General features: G+C 45.2%; 1 protein-coding gene across 9 annotated transcripts in view; it reads left to right on the forward strand.

The window, feature by feature from the left end:
- The window catches only part of MYT1L (myelin transcription factor 1 like), a 542,339-nt gene that overhangs the window by 428,891 nt on the left and 87,942 nt on the right, over positions 1–25,506 (forward strand). For all 9 annotated transcript variants that reach the window (XM_030921195.1, XM_030921201.1, XM_030921198.1 and 6 more), the window contains 5 exons: positions 1,039–1,253; positions 11,877–12,127; positions 14,701–14,937; positions 16,599–16,720; positions 17,601–17,669. In XM_030921195.1, the coding sequence (XP_030777055.1) occupies positions 1,039–1,253; positions 11,877–12,127; positions 14,701–14,937; positions 16,599–16,720; positions 17,601–17,669 (894 nt within the window). The remainder of the gene's footprint in view (positions 1–1,038; positions 1,254–11,876; positions 12,128–14,700; positions 14,938–16,598; positions 16,721–17,600; positions 17,670–25,506) is intronic.

Consider the following 25,506-nt stretch of genomic DNA (forward strand, 5'->3'; position numbering starts at 1 on the left):
AAAACTCTACTTATGACCTAGACAGACGAAGAGGTGGACCTACACACACACACACACACACACACACACACACACACACACACACACACGACACAATGTCTATGAGTGAGCAACGACCCGGTGTCCGTCCTTTTTTATTTATTTATTTATTTATTATTATTTTTTTTTGAGACAGAATCTCGATCTGTCACCCAGGCTGTAGTGCAGTGACTCGATCTCGGCTCACTGCAAGCTCCGCCTCCTAGGTTCCTGCCATTCTCCTGCCTCAGCCTCCCCAGGAGCTGGGACTACAGGCACCTGCCACCACGCCCGGCTAATTTTTTGTAGTTTTAGTAGAGACGGGGTTTCACCGTGTTTGCCAGGATGGTCTTGATCTCTTGACCTCGTGATCCACCCACCTCGGCCTCCCAAAGTGCTGGAATTATTGGCGTGAGCCACTGCGCCCAGCTTGTCCTTCCTTTTAATTATTTTATTCCAAAGACAATAAGAAATGACTACTAGGTAAAAACATTGAATGCATATTCTAGTACTTGACAAGGTGCATTACCACCTAGCCTACCTCATTGTCCAGTTAGGTACATTTTGATCTGGTTCTGTCTCAGTCTATGTCCCTAAGAGTATTTCTTTACTTCCTCTTACTTTTTAAGCGGAATTTCTTATTGAGGCAACGTCTTTGTGTATAATTCAGCAACTCTTTGTAACCACTGCAAAGAAAATTCAGGACTGAGATTGTCCCCATCCTCATATCTCATGTCATCACCATGCCACCAGACCTCTTACAGGAAAGAAGGAAAAGGGAACATATTTAAAGATTTTATTTATTGTCCTTTTTTATTGCCAAAGTTGACTTTTAGGCAGTTTATCTGGTGCTATATAATTAAAACACACTTTGTCTTTTCTTCAGAAAATAAAAAAGTTGTAGTTTTAGGGAAAGGTAACCCATCTTAAAAAGGAAGATAGTCCAGTTTCAGTGTGAAGCTCGCCGTGTGCAAAGCCACAGGAAAGCAAGCTGTTGTTTGTTGTCTTGTTCACTTCCAGGCCAATGTGCTTCGTGAAGCAGCTGGAGATTCCTCAGTATGGCTACAGAAACAATGTCCCCACAACGACGCCGCGTTCCAACCTGGCCAAGGAGCTTGAGAAATATTCCAAGACCTCGTTTGAATACAACAGTTACGACAGCCATACTTATGGCAAGCGAGCCATAGCTCCCAAGGTGCAAACCAGGGATATATCCCCCAAAGGATATGATGATGGTAGGAGGTGCACACTCTTATACATGAGAGACACGTTGCCATTGATGATGTTGTTGTTGTGTATATCAATGTCCTACAAATTAGTTGAGCGGTGGTGGTCACTCGATGGGTACCAAAAGAACAGGATGTTCGTAGCACAGCCCAGGAGCTGAAATTCCCCCAGGTCCACACAGCTGTAGGAGAGCAAACCTTCAGGGGAGGGAAGGTGATGGTTTCCCCTCAATCATTCTGAGCCAGCACACTCGGCTGCTCGTGGAATGTGGAGAGGGAGAAGCGATGGACTGGCTCGTTGTCTTTTGTGGTACTGGGAAGAGAGTACCCTTATCTTAATATGCTTCCTTTAAATAAATGCCTGAGACAGACAGTGCAGGGGGAGCCAGCAGGCAGCCCTCAGCTCCCGGGAGCTTTGAGGAGCTCTGCACCCATCTCCTTAGTATTCTCAGCCTTGCATGCACATGAGAACCATCTGGGGAGATTTTTTTTTTTTTTTTGATTCTAATGCCCAACCTGCCCTCATGACCAATGAAATCAGAATCCCTGGAGGGCTCCCTGCACGACACGATGACATTGTTGTTGCAGCCAGAGCTGGTGGCCTCCTTGTCACCCAGCCTCTTCACAGCAAGACCAGGACCTGGGTCCCCCTGTAACTGGGGTGGATGGAGCAAAACAAGGCCCAGCCTGGGGTACTGCAGCCTGGGGTACTGCCGGCAGAGCCAGAGCTTTGTTCCTTCCTGGCTTGTGGCTGCCGTGGCACCAACAAAATAGAGCTTATGCGGCAAACACAGGGCCACGGGCTTCATGGGAAAAGGGCAGTTTATTTTGACTAATGCTTATTTGAACCACTACCAAGAGTGTGAACTAGTTACCATTTCACTACAAAGCTAGTTGGTAAGTAGTTTTTCATTAGAGGGGAAGACTGTATTTATTTAATTTTTTTTATTTATCTAACTGTGTGTCTGCTTTAAATTCTAGGCTGTATAGATGTAATTGCCAAGTTTTACCACTTGGGACTTGGGGTGTAAATGTTCTGATGATTTAGACATCTTGTCATGATACTCTCTAGCACAGGGGAAGGAAATAGTTTTTTTAAAAAGGTCATCAAGCTTTTCTTTGAAAAAGATATTTAGGGCAGGGTGCAGTGGTTCACGCCTGTAATCTCAGCACTTTGGGAGGCTGAGCCAGGTGGATCACTTGGTGTCAAGAGTTCAAGACCAGCCTGGCCAACATGGCAAAACCCCGTTTCTACTAAAGATACAAAAATTATCCAGGCATGGTGGCTCATGCCTGTAATCCCAGCTGCTCAGTAGGTTGAGGCACAAGAATCGCTTCAACCTGGGAGGCAGAGGTTAAAGTGAGCTGAGATAGTGTGCTGCTGCTCTCCACCCTGGGGGACAGAGCGAGACGTTGGATCAGAAACAAAGAAAAAGATACTTAGTTAAAATCACAGTACACACACACTATTTAAACTGAATGCTTGGGGAGTTCAGAAACTATTTTTATCATTCTACAGGAATGACGGCACATCTTTCTAAGCTATGGTATTTCTTGCCTTAATAACAATTTATTTGTATAATGAATGAAATTTAGTATTTCTTGGAGCTATCATATATTGGTCAGAAACACAGACATAAATGGATAGAAGGAGTGACTGTAGGGTATAACAGAAATAGTTCGGTTGGTTTGTTGTTGGGTTTGTGATAATTTCAGGTTTCTTATCGTCTCATTTATTCATCTACAAGTGAAGAATCAAAAGAAATTAAGTTCTCATAATTGAAGGCTGTTTATATGATTTCCAGTTCATTGACATTTTGCTGGGATTTGATCCATTCTTTCATTAGAGGTTCATTTTTATGCACCAGTTTTTTTGCTGTTCTTGTTCCGTGTGGGCTGATTTCTTTCTTGAGCTTCATTGTTAAGGTCAGACTCCAGCCTGAGAAGGAAAGGGGGCTTCTGGGTGAAGTTGTGAGCCGCAGAGCAGTCTCAGGGTCACGGTGCCTTTAGGGGACCCGAAGTCAAATCCACTGAGCATATTCTCGGTGCCATTCTTAGGAGCCAGATGCTACTGGACAAATTAGCCCAGCACGGCATGGGTTTCCTCGGGAGCAGAGAGGAAGCAAGAGTGTCCTCTGCTGACCTCGCCAGGCTGCAGTGAAGATCAACTGAGATGGGACGGGTGCAAGGATGCGCTTGGTGGCACCATCACATGTTAGTTACTGGCATTGATCATCACATGCCCGGCAGAGGCCCTGCTGTGGACACTAAGGCTGAGCCATGCTTTGCAGCCGACCCCCTGGAAACAAGCGTCTATTGAGCAGACAGGCTGAAAGCTCAGTGTTAGGGCTTCAGGAAAACAGAGAAAAGGAAATGCAGCCTCTTACCACAATGTAGTGAGAAAATGAGCCGACCCTCTGCTTATTTGTGCAAGTATAAATTTTAGAGGCACAAGTGTTATGCAGATGTATTGTGTGGGTGTGAAGTCTGGGCTTTTAGTGACACTCTGTTTCCATTTCACTAGACTCATCTGACAGATTTTAAAAGCATCCTGGAAAGTGCCCACTAGGACAAGACTGGCTGGTAGGGTTGTTGATGGGGTGTGATCCAAGGGGATCCGGCCCCACTCCTGGGCACCAGGTGGCAGATTCTGACTGCAGAGTGACTGCTGCCTGCAGGTACCCTCCAGTGTATCTTTGCCAATACTTGCTTCAGGTGCACAAAGAATTGACTTGCTGCTTCTAAAAAGAGGCAAAGAAATGGTTCTGTTGTAAGGGAGAAAAGTACAGCTCTTAGCAACCGAAGGTCAGGGCCATGCAGATACAGAATGAAATAGAACATAGGACCTTCTCTGCAGCCTTGGAGAATCATCCCTTAAATCATACCAGCTTTGATCAAACCACTCACAAAATCTTCACTTCACCAGCTGCATCCTTCCAGACATAGCACACCAGTGCTTGCTGTCCACCTGACCGTCTGTGTCTATGTGTCTGTCTGTGTGTCTGTGCGTCCATGTGTCTGCCTGCCCATCTGTCAGTCATCATTCCTTCCCTCAGGATACACAAGACATGAAACACACACTGGAGCCCGGTGAAGTGAGGAGTCCCTTCGCCTGCAGGATTAGCATGCGCTTTACCAAAGTGGTAGACTTTAGATGAGATCATAGAGTTTGTGCAGAAATCATGCAAAGGGAGAGAAACACACAGGATGGTGAGCACAGCCAGTGGTCTGGAGGCCAGGACGGAGACCCGCAAGAAGGAAGAACAGGGAAAGCCGCGGGGGCTGCTGAGGAAGGGGCTTCACGTTGTCTGTAGGAAATAGAAATCCATGCAGGGTGACGGAGGGGCTGAGGGGAGGAGGATTGAGCATCCACTGGGGCATCTGGGCCCTGCCCTCTCCCGGGAGCTCCAAGCCACAGCCCCACCCACCCTGTTTTGTATGGTGAGCTAAGAATGGCTTTGACATTTTTAAAGAATTGGAGAAAAACACAAATGACAAATAATATTTTCTGATATATAAAAGCTATGTGAAATTCCGTTGCCATGCCATGCATAGAGTGTCATTGGCACCTGGCTGCCCTCAGGGCTTGGTGGGCAGGCTGTGGTTGCTCCTATAGTACAGGGCAGAGCCAAGTGGCCACAAAAACGATCGCACAGTTCCCAAAGCCTAAACATTTGCTACGAGATCCTCTCCAGAAAAAGTTGCCACCCCCTGGCCTAATATATCTCTACCTTTTGCTGTGTCTCCAGGCAACACACCCCACCCTTGGGGGCCTAATCCTGTCAGGTTCCCAGTCCCCGAATGGGCTCTGCCCATGTTCTCCTTTCGATTATTCCCAGCTTCCAAATTCTCCAGCACTCAGACCTTCCCATCATCTTGGCACTTCCTCTTCTTTGCCCCCTGCCCTCCTGGCTGCACGGATGACTCTCCTGACTACCTGGGCAGCTGCAGGCTCCTCTCGTCTCTCCTGCATGACCCCTCTGGAGTGCACCTCCCTGGCCCTCGGTCTCCAGTCCCATCACACCCACCTGCAGGGCTCCCTTTCTTCCCTCCACCTGGCTGACTTCCCCACGGCCTCTACCTGAGCAGAGGCCACTCCCTGGTGAAGTTCTCTCCTCCCGTGGGCAGTGCGTGGCCCTTCCTACCACTCTCCATCTGCCTGCGTCCGTGGAGCTCGGTGCCACAGTCTGCCCTGCAGCATGGCTGCGTCTCACCTCTCTGGCACCGCCTGCCGAGACGGCCTGTCTTCCCACGGGCCCCAAGCTCCTGCTGGGCCACAGGCTGGGTCTGCAGATTCGCTCCACCCTCTGGGGCCTGGGCAGGCCAGGCAGGCAGTAGCTGTGCCAAGGACACTGAGGAAAAGAAAGCCTGACACCGAGACCCTGACGCCCCTTGGACATCAGCTCAACTCCATCAAGTAGATCGTTTGCCTTTGAGATGTCATCCCACTGGCTAGAAAGCTCTGTTCTTTCCCATGTAAGATTAGATGTCCGTATTTCAACTTACTTGACACACTAGGTGGAAGTGTGTAAAGACTATGAGACTCAGTGCCACAGAGGAGGGCCTGAATCAAGTTAGGTCTAAAGATTACTGGGTCCCAGCTAGTGGAGACATCTTCATGATGGACATCTTGTGATTGCATTTGTCTAGTTTTCGTGGAAATTCATACTGCGGATACATGTTGATCTATTCTCTGCAAGAAAAGGTGAATCCATAAGGCAATAGACATTCCTAGGAGAATGAGGCATGTACATTTAGTAAGAATTTCACGAGCGGAGTAGGCAAATGAAAAGGTCCTACCTGGAAGGTTTTATATTTTGTTGTTTTGGTTTATTATTATTATTATTATTATTATTATTATTATGTCAACAGCTGTATTTAATCACACAAATCCTGGGCGCTTTTCCTTTTTTCCTGCAGTAGAAGAGATGGAATGTTGAAGAGGTGTTTTTAGGATGGTTTAAGATCCAGCGGCTGCTCCTGTTTGAAGGCAGCTCTGGCATCTCGAGTTAAAGCTACTGCATTGCTCGTAACCTACAGCGATGTTCTTGGTGCCTGGAAGAACATTAACACATTCTTGTCTGCTGATGGATTGAAAAGCAATTTGATCAAAAATAGCCTTGGGCCAGGCGTGGTGGCTCATGCCTGTAATCCCAGCACTTTGGGAGTCTAAGGCGGGCGGATCACAAGGTCAGGAGTTCAAGATCAGCCTAGCCAACATGGTGAAACCCTGTCTCTACTAAAAATACAAAAATTAGCCGGGCGTGGTGGTGGGCACCTGTAATCCCAGCTACTTGGGAGGCTGAGGCAAGAGAATCACTTGAGCCCAAGAGGCGGAGGTTACAATGAGTCGAGATCACGCCACTGCACTCCAGCCTGGGTGACAGAGTGAGACTCTTGTCTCCAAAAAAAAAAAAAAAAAAAAAAAAAAGCTTTGTTTGCTGAAAGAAAGTGTATTCTGTTGTTGTGAAACTGCTCTCATCAGACCAAGCATCCTCCATGCTGGAAGAGGGGGAACAGAGCACCCCCAATCTGAAGTCCCTGCTCTGCAGCGCCCCCTGCTGTCAGGGCACTGAGCAGAGCAATGCTGATTGTGGTCCAAAAGATACTGGCATGAAGGCCTATGCTGACATTTTACAAATAGGGATAATTATTAGGACCAAAGACCTTCCTTTCCTGAGCAATTTTAACTGTAGGCACCCTTATTTTTATTTTTGTTTCAATTAAAACTTTCAAATGATATTTTATATTAAATAAAGGATGCATGTGAAAGTAGATGCTGTCTTCGCTGCCCATTTGAGTGTAGTGAGTCGACAGGCTCATCAAAAGACTAAATCAATCACCGACTAAAATTTGGTGCTGTCCACTTGGCATCATCTAGTTGTAGCATCTTATGAAATAAATATCTGGAAATATTTATTTTCATTGCATCGTCACATCTACATTTTATAACTTCAAGATAATTTAAGGTGACTCAAGTAAGATGAGAGGAAGAAACGCAGAGAGTCGTTTTAGTTAAAAATTCTTTCAAGTAAAATGTTGTCACATAGAGGTAGCGTCTTTCTTTCTTGTTTCAACTTTTATTTTAGACACAGCGGGTACCTGTTCATTACATGGGCATACTGCACCCAGGCAGTGAACACAGTACCCAAGAGGTAGTTCTCCAACCCACGCCCCTCTCTAGTGTCCACAGTGGCGATTGTTCCCACGTTTATGTCCCTGTGTGCTCAATGTTTAGCTCCCACTCACAAGTGAGAACATGTGGTACAAAGTTTTCTGTCTCTGCATTAATTCATTCAGGTTTGTGGCCTCCAGCACCATCCATGTTACTGCAAATGACATGATTTTATTCTTTTTATGGTTGCATAGTATTACACAGTGTCTGTGTACCACATTTTCTTTATCTAATCCACCACTGATGGACGCCTAGTTGATTCTGTGTCTCTGCTACTGTGAAGAGCATGGTGATGAGCATACGAGTGCATGTGTCTTTCTGGTACAACGATCTATTTTCATTTGGGTAAATACTCAGTAACGGGACTGCTGGGTCTCATGGTGGCTCTATTTAATGTGCCTTGAGAAACCTTCAAGCTACTATCCAGTGGCTGAACTAATTTGCATTTCCACCAAGAATATATAAGTGTTCCCTTTTCTCCACAGCCTCTCCAGCATCTGCTGTTCTTGGCCTTTAATGGTAGCCATTCAGACGGGTGTGAGAAACTGTCTCATTGTGGTTTTGATTTGCAGTTCTCTGGTGATTAGTGATGTTGAGCATTTTGTCACATGGTTGTTGGCCACTTGTATGTCTTCTTTTGAGAAGTGTCTGTTCATGTTCTTTGCCCATTTTTAATGGGGTTTTTTGTGGTTTGCTTGTGGATGTATTTGTTCCTTATAGATGTCAGATATTAGACCTTTGTCATCTGACATAGTTTGTGAATATCTTCTCCTATTCTGTAGGTTGTCTGTCTGCTCCATTGATGGTTTCTTTTGCTGTGCAGAAGCTCTTTACTTTAATTAGGTCCCACTTGTCTATTTTTGTTTTTGTTGCAATTGCTTTTGGAGACCTAGCCAAAAAAATATTTGCCAAGGTCAGTGTTGAAAAGGGTATTTCCTAGATTTTCTTCTCAAATTTTTATACTTTGACATCTTACATTTACATCTTTAATCCATCTTACATTAATTTTTGTATATGGCAAAAGGTATGGGTCTAGTTTCATTCTTCTGTGAATAGCTCGGCCGTTATCCCAGTACCATTTCCCCATTGCTTGCTCTCATTGGCCTTGTCAAAGATTAGATGGTTGTAGGTGTGTGGCTGTATTTCTGAGTTTTCTGTTGTGTTCCATTGGTCTGTGTGTCTGTTTTTACACCGGCACCAAGCTATTTCGGTTACTTGGCCTTATAGTGTACTTTGAGGTCAGGTAGAGTGTAACCTCCGGCTTTGTTCATCTGGCTTAGGGTTGCTTTGGCTATTTGGACTCCTTTTTGATTCCACAGAAATTTTAGAGTCATTTTTTTTCTAACTCTGTAAAGAATGACATTGGTAGTTTGATAGGAATAGAATTGAATCTGTAGATTGCTTTGGGCAGTATGGCCATTTTAACAATATTGATTCTTCCAATCCATGAACATGGGACATTTTTCCATTTATTTGTGTCATCTCTGATTCCTTTCAGCAGTGTTTTATAATTCTCGTGGAGATCGTTCATCTCCTTGGTGAGCTGTGTTCTGGGTATTTCCTTTTCTTTGTGGCTACTGTGAATGGCATTATCTGCTTGATTGGTGGTCAACCTGGATGTTAGTGGTATATAGAGATGCTGGGGTAGCATTTTCTAATTGATAAGATGCTGAGCTCTCCCAGACAAACACATCGTTGATGGCAGCCGAGGCTCTTTGTGGACGTTGGGCAGCCTCAGTCTCCACATCTGTAAGGTGGGCATGTGGTAGCATCTTACAGGGTGGTGGAGGTCTATATGCAATTCTGTTGGAGGATGCTGTGAACACAGTGTAGCGAGAGTCACTGTGAGAGGAGCTTGTGACGAGAAGTCTCTGTCTGGGCGTGAACGGGAGCTCCTGCCTCACCTCTGCGCCCACACACCTGAGCATCGCCCTCACCAAAGCTGAGTGCAAGGTTGCCAGCCAACCTAGGCCAGCTGCAGCTGCAGTTGTTTGTTGCATTGACTTGTGTTATTCCTTTAATTTTTTAGGAATTGAAATTCCCTCATTTCAAAACAAAAGTGTTATTATTTTTTTTTAATTTATGTGGGCAATGATTTTTTTTTCCTAAACCAGTGGCTAGCCCTCACCAGTGAAAACGAAACCCCACATTATTATTTCATTTCTCCTACAATTGTTCTACTATTTCTTAACAAAATTGTAAATGATGTAAAATCACAACCTTTAGTTCATATCCAGAGTATCACAAACTGCAAACTGATGGTTGCTCAGGGTGGCTCAGGTTGCTCACTGCACAGGGCCAGCGGGGGTGTCCTCACAGCCTCTGCTGCCTGCCTCTGGTTGACTCCCTTGCAGCCCCATGGTGGTCTCCCTCAAAAGCCCTGGCGTGGGCCTTGCTCAGACCAGCAGCCACTACCCACCCCGCCCTGTGCTGCTGGGCTCCCTAGAGGAGGGGCATTCCCAAAGGAGAGAGAAGGGAGGGGCACACTGATGGACACTCAGACATGCTTCTCAGGGGCAGCTGTGCCCCACCAGCCGTGGGACCACTCTGGGTGGCTTTGCTCATCCAGATTAGCGAAACACAGTCATAATATCAACAGATTGCTATTATATTTCATGGGTTTTGTGGGTGTGGATTTGAGCCTCTGGTTCATGCACGGGAATCTGGGTGTAAAGCGGTCACTTGCTTGGGGAATTCTCTGTAGCTTTTGGCAGAGGCTGAGATGAAGACAGTGTGGCCAGCTCCCACCCTGGGTACTGTCCTCAGTGCTTCCTCTGCAGGGGTCTGTGCGTTACAGAATCACCAATAACACACCTCTTCCCCATGTCCTGAGAGCCTTCAGTCCCAAACCAAACCTTATCAATGATGAAAGCTTCTTTTTTTCCTTTGTATCCGAATCCAGGGCAATTTCTTAGCATTAGCTCATAATGACCATATCAGCAATGTGAGAAAGCTTTTTGCTTCACTTAGCTTTGTTCTCTTCTTCCTCTGTGGGGAGGAGTCCCTGGGGAAGCCTGGTTCCAGGTTCAGAGCTGCTGCTGATGGCACGGAAGACACTGCGGAAGCCATGACTGCCTGCGAGGTCTCCCTTTCCTTGTAGCAGCAAATAAAACCATAGTTTCCATTGGAATTAGGCAGCTTGGGGCTTTGCTGATTAGGAGTAGGGCAGTCCTAAGCACCAGGAGAACCCGGGCTAGAATGTCTCTAGCCTATCACCAAGTTCTCCCAGCTGCACTCATGCTGCTCCCAGGGAAGCAGGCGGGGATCCCTTGGGGAAGAAGTTGCTTCCTAAAGGGAGGGACTCACTGATGGAGGGATTTAGGACACGAGAGAGACCAGGTCCACCTCTGAGTAACTCTTCACTCTGCTGGATTCCAAGTGACATGTCTGGCCATGCACAAATGATGTCCTGTGACATTAACTGGCAGGGATAACAATTAATAAAGAAGGACCCATCAGATAAATCCTGGACTGAAACAGTTTCATGTACTAAAGGAGATTTTTAACAGCTCTTAACAAATAACCCTTACCCCTCAGTGCTGATTTGGCTGTGAGTGAGTGTGGTGGCTCAGAAAGGATTACTGGGCAGTGGAAATCGTGTCATTGAGGGTCAGTGCAGGGCACAGAGAGGCCGTGGCTATGAAAGGGGCAGCTGCACACGTGCCCCACACGTCTGCCCGCCACTGAGTGGCCACTCAGGTGTTCCGACATTTATCCTGAGCGTATTCTCTACGTGCATTTCCCCCTTTCACTCCCATGGCCGATATCAGAATTCTAGAAAAAAAGGATGTTGGACTCACCCTGTCTGGTCTGCATGCCCAGCCAGAAATCCACTTCCCAAAGCACGTGGTCCCCACAGGCCCAGCAGGTGGCCCCCAGGTCCCCTTGAATCCTGGTCACCTGCACAGAGGACCCGGGCCCCAGGAGGCTGCCACAGCCCCTCTGGCTCAAAGGAACAGCCTACTTCTTGACAGATGAGAGACTGGGTCCAGGTCGGGTCACCAAAAGTGCTCGTGAGCCCTCATGTGCTGGGGAGGAGCCCCACTCACTCTTAGGGCCTCCACAGGGGTTTGACTGGGCTGGAATTCCCAGTCACTTTCCTACAACCTGTGGTTCCTGAAAGCTAGCCAGCCCTGTGTCTGTGTTTGGAGGGACCAGATAACTGCCTGTGCTGGGTGCGAGGTGCAGCCTTTCCAACAGGTGATGAATTCTCCTCCAGGGCAAAAAAAAAAATAAGAAAAAGGGAAAAAAGTAGAAAAAAAGAAAAGGAGCCAGAGGGTTTTGTTTTGTTTTCGTTTGCCTGTTGTTTGTTTTCTTTATGCCAAAGCCCCGGCACTCTGAGGGCCGTCCCAAGCGGCTGTGTGTGGCTAAGGCCGGGGCGGGCAGGCCCTGCCATGTGCTGTCTGCCGTGTGCCCTGCGGCCGGGGCCTGAGTCATCCCTGTCCCTGTCTCCCCAGCGAAGCGGTACTGCAAGGACCCCAGCCCCAGCAGCAGCAGCACCAGCAGCTACGCGCCCAGCAGCAGCAGCAACCTGAGCTGCGGCGGGGGCAGCAGCGCCAGCAGCACCTGCAGCAAGAGCAGCTTTGACTACACGCACGACATGGAGGCGGCCCACATGGCGGCCACCGCCATCCTCAACCTGTCCACGCGCTGCCGCGAGATGCCGCAGAACCTGAGCACCAAGCCGCAGGACCTGTGCGCCACGCGGGTACACGCGCCTGGGCAGGTGGGGCCCCCGGCGGGAGGGGGAGGCCGGGCCACGGACCCAGCCGCCGAGACACGCGGCGCTTTCAGGGCAGCTCTACGGTGCGAACGCCCTGGTCTCCTAAACCATTCTTGCCACTGTGAACAATTAGTGCAGCTTCCCTGAAAGCAGCCTGAACAGCACCATCGTCCAAAGCGCAACCATTGTCTCGCTCAGAGGCAAGGGTCAGATCTTGTAAATTAACGTGCATCCGTGGATCCTTCTCTCCAGGATCCAGAAGCATTTCTGTCAACAAAGAACACCACGTGGTCCTCCTGTGGTCTCCAGTGACCACACAGAGGATGCAAAACGAAGCGTGGACCGCCCTTGAACTTTGACAGGAAGCTCTGCTAGCACCGTTGCCAAGTGAAATGCAGGCATCTGCCCATGGATTCCTGGGTGGCAGGGAAACAAAGGAAGTAAAAATCAGGCCTCACACCAAGGGATCAGCCGTGTATTTACAGCCAGCACTCGTTAGTTCCACATTTTCCTGGGTGCTGTAGTGCTATGAAAGGCATAGGAAGAGTGTCTGTTTTTAATTTTCTTACGATTGAACCAGTGCTTCTGCTGGGCGGGAGAGAGAGCCTTGAAGATGCAGCAGACCTGGGAGGTTGCTGCCTCGCCGAGGCCACTAGACGGCCGGGGAGAACCAGGCGGTGCAGGGAGCGGTCTGACTGTCCTCAGAGACGCAGAGCAGCGGACCTGTCCACCTCCTCTCCCGATAAACGAAGGGCTCTCCACTGTGGAGCGCTGCCTGGCCATGCACCTGAGTGCACAGCACTGACAGTGGTTCTTGTAAATACTTGTAGTTGGTATGAATGAAGAAAGGTCAGTCATCTTAACGTTTTGCAAATGTTTTTTCTTCTATCGGTATATTTAGTCCTAGATATTGGAAAAGCGTCAGGTGCCTGCAGTTTTCCTGGTGATCAAGGTTGCAAAAATGCAAGGTTAGCATGGAAGAGATTCTGTGGCAACCACAAAAAAAAAAAAAAAAAAAAAAAAAAAAAAAAAAAAAAGGCAGAGACCCTTTCCAAATTTTGTAGCACTTTCTTAAAATTAAACTAAGACTAAGAGAATAAATCCAACATTATGAAGCTTAAATTAATATCAGAACTTCAAATCAGAGTGCACTTTGACAAAGAGAGTTCAGGCAAAATGATACTGTATAATTTATCAGGGTAACAGCTCCAGGGATGGTGGTCTCATTCCAAGCATCTTCCTTCTACTGTTGCGTTGAGAGGAGAGAGCTGCTAGACCTTTGAGGAGGCAGCAGCTTTCAGACCAGCTCTGAAATCAAATTTTGCTCAAAAGAGTGTCACTCTTTGGGGAAAAACATGCAGGATTGTTAGGGGTATTTTGATTTTTTTTTTTTTTAACTGTCTATCCACGTGTCCCTTCTCACTTTCTCCCTGAGAGGCAAGTGCTGCAGAATTCTTGATGCATTTCAAAGCATCCTTTAAAAAAAATAAAAAGCCTCACCCTGTACCTCTTTGTTGTTGTTGTTGTTTTTAAGCCAGCAGACTAAATTGCAGGTTTGCTGAAATTTGGAGGAGATCAGATGGTAATCACTGTAGTAAAGGTATTTTTAGCTGCAACTGAAGATCTCCTTTCTTAAAATGGAAAATTATCTTCATTATAAAAGTTCTTATTACAGCCAGGCACAGTGGCTCACACCTGTAATCCCAGCACTTTGGTAGGCTGAGGCGGCCGGATCACTTGAGGTCAGGAGTTTGAGACCAGCCTGGCCAACATATAGTGAAACCCCATCTCTACTAAAAAATACAAAAATTAGCTGGGCATGGTGGCGCAAACCTGTAGTCCCAGCTACTTGGGAGACTGAGACAGGAGAATTGCTTGAACCTGGGAGGTGAAGGTTGTAGTGAGCCCAGGTTGTGCCACTGCACTCCAGCCTGGGTAACAGAGCAAGACTCTGTCCCTCAAAAAAAAAAATTGTATTACAGGGTAAATTTTAGTTTATTCTCTTTCCTTCCTTCATCCTTCTAATTCTTTTGTTATCCTCCTCCCTAGTTCTTGAACTATTAGCATCAATAAAACTAAAAGAGAATTTTTAAGCTGATATATATGTGTGTGTTTATACACACACATACATACATGCACATACATGTATATACACACATGCATACATGCAAAATTTTTATCTCAGGTATTTGTAACTGTAATAAAATTAAAATTAAATACTTTGTAATTTTCTTCTGAACAAACTCTAAATCAGAGATATAATAGGACAACAAGGAAGGAGAGAGAGAGGATAGACAGTAGATAAATAGGGAAATGGAGGGAGGGTGGGAGGGATGCCTGGATTCTCCAACTAATTTTGCAGCTAAGCATGGGATAGCAGGAATGTACCAACAGACCAGGACTGTTCACCTTGGGAGTTCAGGCCAAGGAAACAGCAGTGAGGAATTCTGTGTTTGAACGCTCCCCTGGCTGATGGCAAGACTGCAGTCTGGGAGGAAGGACCCGTGGTGTTACAAGGTGCCGGGCCAAGCACAGTCACCATGTCTTTCTGCCAACAGAACCCTGACATGGAGGTGGATGAGAACGGGACCCTGGACCTCAGCATGAACAAGCAGAGGCCACGGGACAGCTGCTGCCCCATCCTGACCCCCCTGGAGCCCATGTCCCCCCAGCAGCAGGCAGTGATGAACAACCGGTGTTTCCAGCTGGGCGAGGGCGACTGCTGGGACTTGCCCGTAGACTACACCAAAATGAAACCCCGGAGGATAGACGAGGACGAGTCCAAAGACATTACTGTATGTCCTTTTCATTGAGCCTGTGTTGACTGCCAGACTTTAAAATGGGGCCCCAGCTGAAAGAAGTGCCATTTGCACATACCTTATGAGAAAATGTATTTTCTCTTTAAATATGACCTTTAACTGAGGAGGACTTAGAAAACAGTTTTTGTTGACCCAGAAGAGATTTGTGACTAACACTGATTAGAGTGAAACTAACTATTGACTCTTGTAAATGATAAAGTTTATTTTCTAACAAATATGTTTTGTTACAAATGATTACTTTAAAAAAACATATAAATAGCATGTAATTTCATTTTTCTGGGTGTCCTGTTGAAACAATACAGGATTTTCCTTGCTGGTAGAGAATTTTAATAGGAGTCTTAGATACTTAAATGGTTAACTGTGTGCTGTTAATTAACTAGCTCTTCGAAACTAAGGACAGTGTCCCTTCTCTAAGAAACCGAAGGTATTCAAAAGAGTTTACTCTAGCCTTGAATCAATTATTCTAGTACCATCACCTAAATCTTTGTTTATGACTGTATTACTAAAACATCTATGGCAAGAACATATTTTTGAAGTAGCTACAGTGTTCAAATTCAGGTTATTAAAATAGATATAATGCCCGTTAGGCTTTGAAAAGAAATAAAGAAAAATGTTTTCTTTATGTACTGACTTTAAAGTCTTTGATTCTGAGAACTATGACATCCTGTTTATTCACTGAAAAATGAAATTTATTTTTAGTACAATAGAGAGACCACCATCAAAGCAGTAGTGTCTTACAGAAACAAGGAAATAGAAAAAAAAAAAAAAGAAAGAAAGAAACATTAGCCCCATGTAGAAATTGGCAGAGAGGGCACCTGCTTATAAGCCTGTTATCTGCATTCTTCAAATTGATTTCAGTATCCAGGCATTGTGGAAAAGAACCAAATCAGAGTGGCAAGCTAAATTTCTAAGTATTTTTTTCTCCTGCAGTGTTGAATCATTACTACCAAATAAGGCATGGTGGTTGAATCTCCAAATTTATTTTAGTTAAAAGTAAGCCCTCATAAAATGACAGAAGTGTTTTCATCCTGGATCATCATGGAAGACAAACCTTCCCATGTAGCTAGACTTAGGAAATGTGTCTGCTGAGCATCGCCACCTCTAGAAACATCCACGTTACTGCAGGTGAACACACAACTGAAAAGGAAATTTAGTTACCTTCCTCTAAATTGGTCTCCATTACCCTCAATCTTAAAGCAAGTGCTTGCAAAATCCTGACCAATGGTGGGGGAAAGCTTAGCCCTAACACACTGTAGTTCCAGTGTTGAATCTTTGCAGGCAAGTGTTGGATAAAGCAGCCCACCCACAGGTGTGTGCTGAAGGCTGAATGAGGAAGACCAAGTTAAACATAGTCTCTGGCTGCCGGACCATGTATGTGTCCATGTGGTGAGCATGGCCAGGTGAATATTGAATAAGGGCCCTGACCACTGACAGGTGACCATCATTTTAGTTTAGAGCAGTGGAAGAAAAGCTCAATATGCATTTTCAGAAGGGGCATTATCAGGACAAAGAGGATCTTAACGGTACAGCAGAAAGAGGTGTAAGATTAGAGGCCACCCCAGAGCCACGAACCGCCTCCCTCAGTCTCTGTGCCGTGTGATCATCCGTGTGGCTCTGAAGCTGTGTTTTGCCCACAGCCAGAAGACTTGGACCCATTCCAGGAGGCTCTAGAAGAAAGACGGTATCCCGGGGAGGTGACCATCCCAAGTCCCAAACCCAAGTACCCTCAGTGCAAGGAGAGCAAAAAGGATTTAATAACGTAAGCATGCTGTGAGGTGAAATTATGAATCTTCTTAATCTTCCCATTCTTTGGCTGATTTTTAAAAACCGGATCTGTATATGCCTTGCCGTTTGAGCATGCGACATTCGCAGCATATAAATGTTTCCGATTGCCGGGTCAGTAGAGTGAGCAGCTCACCGTGCACTTGCCTGTTCCCAATGACGCTCTGTTGGACGGGGGCGTCATTTTCATTTAACCCGTGCATTTTGCCGCTTTTCTTCAGGGTGCTTAAATCCCCTTGCAGACATTGCAGCTAAACTGGAAACAATGAAACTTTTTTAAAAGTTTTTTTTTTTTTAAACATACTTACTATTTTGGCTGTTTTTGTTTTTGTTTGGTGGCAGATGTCCAACTCCAGGGTGTGATGGGAGTGGTCATGTGACTGGTAATTACGCCTCACACAGAAGGTGTGACTTCATTTTTCTCATGGTGGATTCTGTCTTTTCAATTTATTGTTTTCAGCTTACCTCAACAATGCTGTCAAAGTAAAAATGTTGAATTCTGTGTCAACCCTTTAAGTGCTATATGTTGACCTTCAAAAGCATGCTAATTTATGTGTTGTATAATGTCTTTTATCTTCAAATAAACAACCTAAATTTGTAAAATTCTTCTTAAGCATTTAAGCCAAAGAGCACAAATGTTTTATCTTATTTTTTAAACAATTTCTTATTAACAGAAATATTTTCTTAAATGTATATTCGAACCAATTCAGAATTAATTGTGCAAAAAAATTCAATATACAGCACTTGCCCATTGCTTTTCTGCATTAAACTCTTTAATTTTGGTTTTTATGTTGTGTTTGTTCGGGAGTTATGCGCTTCGCGGTTGACTGACCTGCCTGTCCCGGCCTGTCTTACAGTCTATCTGGCTGCCCCCTGGCGGACAAAAGCATTCGAAGTATGCTGGCCACCAGCTCTCAAGAACTCAAGTAAGATTTAATGACAATAATTCTCTTTTAAAAATCCATGCACTCAGTAGTTCACAAAAAAAAAAAAAAAAAAAAAAAAAAGATGTGTCATTTGCAAAGAAAAATGTCTGTTAAAAAACATGGCCTGTGAACCCCAGTGCCTTGATATAGAAACGTGATTGAGTCCTCGGAATTTCAGCCACTTTTCCACACAACCCATTCTGCCTTTTCCCCTGACATACCTCCAGCTTGTTCATGTCATATCCTTCCTATCTGAAATTTCCTAAAGCATGAGTGTTTTCTCCAGAGATGCATGCATATGGAAGGGAAATTTTACAGCTACTGATATTTTGATAAAATGACTAAATAATCAAACTTTAATTTTTAAAATAAATTCATAGGAGTATTTACAATATGGATACTTAAGTAGCACTCATGACAAAATCTAGCATCATAATAGCTATGTTCTTAAATACACTGTGGTCTTAGTCATGAATACTCTTTAGGACAGTGTCACCTCGCGGTTCGGGGATCCGGAGAGTCATGGAATTCAACCAGACACACATCATTCTAGAGTTTCACCTCCCTCTTCTCTATGCGTGTCATTTTTAAGCATAAATCTGGCAAAGGGTGAAACACCTACATTTATACTGCCACACTGAGATTTCCCTCCTTTGCATAGACATCTCTAGATGCAGGTCCAGACAGGTTCAGAAGAAGCGGGTAGAAGTCACGGAGGCAGTGTCAAAGCCTCCGCACTCCAGGGAGAGCATAGGTGCAGGTGCACACAGGGAAAGAGGGTGAGACCTGGGAGATGCTCACAGTGCGATGAGAGCCAAGAGTCCCCAGATAATCACTTTAAATTATTGGACATGCCATATCATTATGTCAAACTGCTTGGTTTTCCTTTTGTTTGGAAAAAGCATTGTTATCCACGCAAAGAGAATGCTGCTTTTCAACCCACATTTGATCTCTTTCCCAATCATCCCTCCCCACCTCCCAGACCCCTGACGATAGACCAGGACTGGCATCCCAGACCCCTGACGATAGACCAGGACTATTGCAAAGTGTAGGCTTCTGTTTCACACCCATGTCATCTTTTACAGGATCCCTGTCCAAGGCCCTAGGGCCATAGATCACCTGCTTATGTTCAGTGACTTCCTGAACTAGCTCTTTCGCCACAAGACCCTTGGAACTTTCTTCATGGAATGTAAACGCCTGGAGGGCTTCCTCTTACCTAACGGCTGTAAAGTCTGTAGCCTCATCCAAAACAGTTCCTCGTGGACAAAGTAGCTTTAGGATCTCAAAATGACAGCATTAGCAAGAGCAATTCAACCCACTTTGTTCAGGCATCTTTTGTATGGCTCAAAACCACATTTCCCTCATGGTCAAAACATGACTAACTCCCCTGGGAACTTGGCCAATACATCAGAACATGGCAACATTCCTTTGAATTTCTTGATGAGGGACACTTTGCGAAAGATTGGCACACTTCAGTTCCAACAGGCCAGCTGTAGACAGGAAAACAGCCTCTGTAAAAGTTGCTTCTAGTGTTGCCTCTAACTGGTCAGAGACTGCAGGGATTCGTTCTCTTTGGCTTGCCTCCCTTCACGTTGGGCTTGGCGGCTTATGTTGATTTGAAATTCCGGGCCAGCTTGCTGTTTCTCCAGCATCAGCACTTTCTTCTTCTCTTACTTCATCTTGCAAGACGGTGTGATGGTCCCCACCTTTAGCATTTTCCAAGGGAGCCGGTTAGCTCTTCGTGCCTTCCAGGGCAGGGTGGGCCTGGGCAGCCCCTCCTTCCTGCCTTGTCTTGGAGGGGAGGCTGTATCTTCCAGGAGGTGGATGGCCTTTTCCTAATTGTGGTTGCTCAAAAAGCCACACTCGTGTCTAAACTTATCTTTGCAAAAAGTAAATCCTATTCTGATAGAGCCTTTCTGGGAAATCTGAACTTGACTGATTTTCTTAAATGGTCCTTTTCTATGAATGGATCTTCAAAACTAAGAATTTCAATCAAGCATCTTCTGTAAAAACACTAATGTTTCAATGACCAAATTTTGCTTGATGGTATAACCACAGGTTATCATTTCTTTTCTTTAACCTTGTAATTGGTGACACCCCTTATCTGTTACCTGTTGGATCTGGGTCAGCAAGATCTGTTGGGGGGGTTTCTCAAGCCCAGGAACGTGGACTGAGCCCCTCATGACCTGCAACAACTTTCTTTAGAATAATTCGCACATGAGTCCTTTTTACTATTCTTTGTGTATATTTTCAAGGGTTTGGTCAATTTGTCCTGCAGCAGCAGCATCCCTGATTAACAGCATGACGTTAAACCATTCACCGTATCCTGCCACAACCTCTAATCCTTCATAAACACATGGTAGAAAGTGGGCCCCAATTACCTCCGAAGCTCTTCTCTACAATACGTGTCAGCTAACAAATGGAACTTTCTGGAAATTTTCTTCTTGTCACTTCCAACGCTGACTTGTGATATTTGGCCTTTAACAGGACATTCTTGATCATGGACAAAACAAATTTTCCAGATAAACTCTCCCTCTTGGATCCTCTAAGCTCTTAAACTTCCTGAGATAACACTTTGCCTGGTTCTTACCCAGAGCAGCAAACGTGGGACGTTTTGAAAAGAAAATCCATAACCTCATGTCAAATTATGTGTAACGTGTAAACTGAAACTGGATTAAAATTTAATGTGCACCTGAATCTTACTCCAACTCTGGGACTGTTGCTTTCTTTGCTCTGTAGCCCATCTGGTGTTGAAGACATAGTTCAGAGGCTCAGAAGTCAGGAAGGAAGCCCAGGGTAAAAGGGACACTTCGGGGAGGCAGACGGAGGAGGGACGCCCAGTTCCGAAAGCCTCTGTGCCTGGCAGACTTTTGTGCATCGATGTTTCAAGGTGGAATTCACCGTTACCTTGTATGCCCTTTCTAGGAGCCGACCTCCCAGGGTCGCCGTGAGCCCTGCCTGGCTGTGACATTCACTGAGATCACAGGCCAAAAATCAGAAAAGGATACATTTGTGCAGATTAGAGTTTTTGGAGGATGAGAACTCTGCCCACCATGAGCTCTGATTCCCTGTAAAGTTTCTTCTTGTGACATTTCATTTGCTAGGATTCCCTGAAACAAACAGCAGGAAAGAGCTTGCAAAACCTATCGCAGCTGGTCAGCCTTTTCTTTTTCTTTTTCATTGTCTTAAGGAACCATATTCTCCCAGCCAGGAATTATTTTTTTCTGCTTCCAGATGTGTGTGCCATTGTAGGCATGGGCATGGTGTAGGTATAACCAAAGTAAGCCAAATACAAACTGATTTCGATCACAGGGAATTGGCTCTTAAGAGGAGCCCACAAATCAGCTTCCATTTATGCTTTGGTTGGCCAAATGAAGATTCCTCCTTACTATCCTTGCCTTTATCTTATAATACCACAAGTCCCGACATTAGTGTAACTCCTTGTAGGAAAAAGAACCTTGGGCTACTTGTTGGTTTTCCTGGAGTCTGAGCTTGGCCTGAGTCATCACGGCAGTGAGCGGGTTGTACTTTTGGTCCCTCGGCCTTCGCGACGGTCTCGTACGCTCTGTAATCTCTAAGCTCGTATCCTAGGCATTTTCAGCTTGAGCATGCAGGAATTTTAGCCACATCTAACACATCTTTTTAACCTGGTTACATGCATTTTAAAATACGTCATAAGTCAAAGAATTAACATTTTGAACGTAGGTCAAGATGTTGCTTTTTGCTAAGGCTACTTATTTCTAGCCCTGGGGCTTAGATTCTCTGCTGTAAACATAACACAGGCACAGGGAGATTATTTGCCAGGCTCTCCTGGAGAGAGATGTGAGCTTTGCTCACCCCACAGCTTCCGTTGTTAGGGTGCAGGAGGGTCGTCGGCTTTGACTGCTCACCAAGTTCTTAGGAATAATCCTCATTTCGGTAATCTTTTGCTTTCACAGTTTACAATAGTCAATCCACAGAACTCTGTGAATTACAACTGCCCTCGGCTGGGGTCTAGTTTCTTTAACAGGAGGCCCTATTTCCTTATCAGGGGAATGAGTTGACCTCTGTGTAAATTCAGCTCTTTTAGGACAGAAAGTTGTGTGATTGCAGCCTCCACACTGGGAGGGGAGCTGTGTGATCTCCCACTTCAAAGATTGCTCTTGTAGCACCCTTCTTCCTGTTAGAAAAGATGGAACCATTCAGCCGCTGACGTGGCTCACCCGAGAGCACCTGGGTGCACGTGACCAGCGATGTGCGTGAGCGGGAATGTCTCGGGGAGAAGAAGCGATGGCCTGGGGTTCTCAGGTGCAGGTCCCTCTGGCGCACAGGGTCCACTGGGGTTTCTCAGGTGCGGGTCCCTCCGGCGCACAGGGTCCGTTGGGACTCCAGCAAGCGCGGCCCAGGCCACGGGGATTGCGTGCCTGCCCCAGAGCCTTCCCCAGATCTGTGGTGGCCCCTGCTTGTGCTGAGATGCTGCAGGCTTGTAGGGTGCCCGACAGTGGACAAAAGGCTTCTGCACAGACTGTCGCCTTCGTGAGGAAAAGGGGGAAGAGGTGCTTTGACCCATTTCGCGGATGTGAGAACTGAGGAGCGGGCGGTTGGACTGCTCGGTTGAGATGCACAGACTATCAACTGCAAAGACAGAGCCTGACTCAGAAGCTTTCCCACGCTTCACGCTTGCTCCTGGGTCATTAATAACACCACCTTCAGTGTGCTGCTTTGTGACTGAGAATTAAGAGTTTCCATTTAGTGATGACCACAGCCATCCACATGCACACATACACAGAATTTATTTTTGTTTCCACACTTGGCCTCGTGCAGTTTCCCTGTGACCCTCACAGGGAGCTGAGCTGGGACCCACCAGCGGTGGCCACCCCGGGCACTATGCCGCATCCCTGGTGGAAAGCTGACACGCCCACTCCTCACAATCAGCCAAATGCATTGTGAACTTGCTCCTCCAGGGACCCAGTTCTACCATGTATATTTTCACATCTGTAAATGGTTTATAAAGTTTGCACTATGGCATTTACAGAAGATATCCTACAAAGTACAGCCTATTGGAGTTGTATTTTATCATAATGAGTAGGAGAAATTAAAATATAGGAAATACAATTAAGCATAATAAGTAAAACTTCTAAAATAAGAATGTTTCAGAATGACTCCAGGCGCGCGCGCGCGCGCGCACACACACACACACACACACACACACACACACGAACCGGCAAACCAACAATAAACCCCTCAGGTCTTGGTTCATGGAGTTTCCTGTTGAGGGAGGATGAGCCGGAAGCATCTTGGTCTTTCCTTCCATTTCTCAAGTCCGCCGTCAGGGTGAGCCCAGCAGCAGGAGCCTCCCTGGGCCCAGTGGAAGGGGCTATAAGTGGGGAGGGTCCCTGCTGCAAACCTTTCTTCCTGCCTCCTCCTTCTCTCACAGTAAGCCTGAGACCTGGATTATTAAGGGAGGGACCCAGGCATTGGGGTTTGGGCTGAATCTTGCTTATTTTAACTATACTGACGCACAGGCCAGCCAAAAACAAAACAACAACCACGTCGAGAATCTTTAGTGTTTAGCTTTTTAAACGGCTTGATGAAACATTCCTAAAGTTCTCCAGCTATATTTGAAACGTAGTGTAGGTCTGTTTATGCCTCGCCATTGTCATGGTTTTGATGAAGAAAATATTGAAATTCACTGAGTAAGATCTCAGACTTAGGTAATACAAGGGGGCAAGGGGTGGCAGGATCTGAGGCCAGTGGCCAAGATGCTCTGCTTTTCATGGAGAGGTTCTCTGTGCAAAAGAAAACACAGAGCATGGGTTTTCCAGTCACTGGGGAGCACTGTCAATCTCCCTGTGCCTCAGTTTCCTTCCCTGTGAAGTGGGACAGTACTGGTAGCAAGCACACACCTGACAGTCAATACCTGTTACAATTGACAACAACCATGTACAAAAATCCCCACAAAATGAAACTTTTCCATTTTTCATTTATATTTCATTATTCATTCTTCTGAAAACTGAATGAAACATGCTGCGTGTAGACCTGACTGCCCAATGTACAGTCAGTTAAGAAAATAATTCAAGTCTCGTTTAAAAGTTTTCTAGCCACTCAGGAGGCTGAGGCACAAGAATCGCGGGAACCCAGGAGGCAGAGGTTGCAGTGAGCCGAGATCGTGCCACTGCACTCCAGCCTGGGTGACAGAGTGAGACTCCGTCTCAAAAAATAAAAACAAAAAAAGCTTTCTCCATCTTACCTTACCTCATTCGTTGCTCAGGTTTTACCTTTGCAGCCTCACACTTTGGCTGAATCAGCATACTGTTTGCTAAAGAGAGGGTGGCTTCTATGGACATTTTATTTTATCTTTAATTTGCCATATTTACCGGCTTCTTGACCAAATTGATCTATTTGCCTTAAGCCATTTAAAAGGCCGTTTTCAAGGATGGTGGCTTGGTTGAACTCAGAGATAGGGAGCTCGAGTCTCTCAGGGAATTAAGGTAAATTTCTAACTGCTCACCAAAGCTGGCTTTGTGAGGTTTTTGTTTTTTAATTGTGACAAATTTTGGAACATTTTAAATTCAGAAGAAAATCATGAGGAAGATTTTTAATGAAATATTTCTTAGCATTCCATTCTTTCATTTCAAAAATATGAAACATTTAATACAAACATCAGAAACTATTGAATTTTATTGCATACTTTCAAACAAAAATCATTTGTCATCAAATCAAATGTAAAATAATGCATCTTATACAATCTATTTCAAAACTTTTTAAATACATTGATTTTTTAACTTCTGGATGACTTTTTAATATGTACAGTATTTCTGTCACACATGAACAGAAGGAAGAATTTATTGTCCTTATAATTTTAAGTACTGAAGTTTTAAAGTAATTTAAAATATATATACACCTATATTACTAAACTATAAACATATATTATTATTTCACACACACAGTTTTTGTTATTTTTTGGTCTAGGTTTCAAAGATGGACACATTTCCTTTCATGAGACGTGTTACGTTGTCTGAGGTCTCTTCATATTTCACATCTGATTAAATTTGGCCTCTTCTAATTTGAGGGAATTCTGGGCTCCTCTGGAGTGGCTCTGAGAAGTGAGCTTTCTTAGACTTCATGGGCCCCCACATCTGACTTCGGGCAGCCAGCAGGATGGGAAGCCAGCACTCTGTGATGGGAGAGTCTAGTCAGAATGAGGAGGTTGTGTTGTCCTTTAATTGTGCCTCTGAGGTTTTAGTGTAGTAAACACTTCGCTAATTTGTAATTCCCTGGAGCAAAATGAATGAAATTGGAAATAAAGTCGATGCTCCCTTTGGGAAATGACTGACAAGGATTTGGGATTTCCTGGCCATTTCAGGCGAGAGACTCATTCTCTCCCAGGCCCTTTCTTGCGTGAAAGGCTTTGAAGGAACTCAAGGGCCATTGAGTGCACAGGGGCCTGGGAAGCAGGAAAGTTCACAGTCACGTCTGCAATTTCAACCTGTCACTGTGCTCTCTCTTACATGTGATCTGTGGCCTTCCAGGGGTGATGACTCAGGGAAATTACTTCTATTATATTCTATTGTTGCATTTTTACAGAAAGAGGTTTCTGGCACTAGGGAATTCCATTTAATGACATTTTTAAAGTCGCTAGGTTCTACAGGTGATTACATGTTTCTATTCATGAATGAGAGATGGAGACATCTCATCTGCCTCCAAAGAGAAATTGAGAATAGTATAAGAGTGTAAAGAGGTTGGACATCCCACACTTACCTGATGTTTTTAAGAAAAAGCTTTCTAATAATCAAATTAAAATGTGACTTGGTTATGGAAATGAGAGCCTGAAATGCCTGATGGAGCCTTCTGGGAT

Source organism: Rhinopithecus roxellana, chromosome 17 (assembly GCF_007565055.1).
Source record: "Rhinopithecus roxellana isolate Shanxi Qingling chromosome 17, ASM756505v1, whole genome shotgun sequence".
Taxonomy (NCBI): domain Eukaryota; kingdom Metazoa; phylum Chordata; class Mammalia; order Primates; family Cercopithecidae; genus Rhinopithecus; species Rhinopithecus roxellana.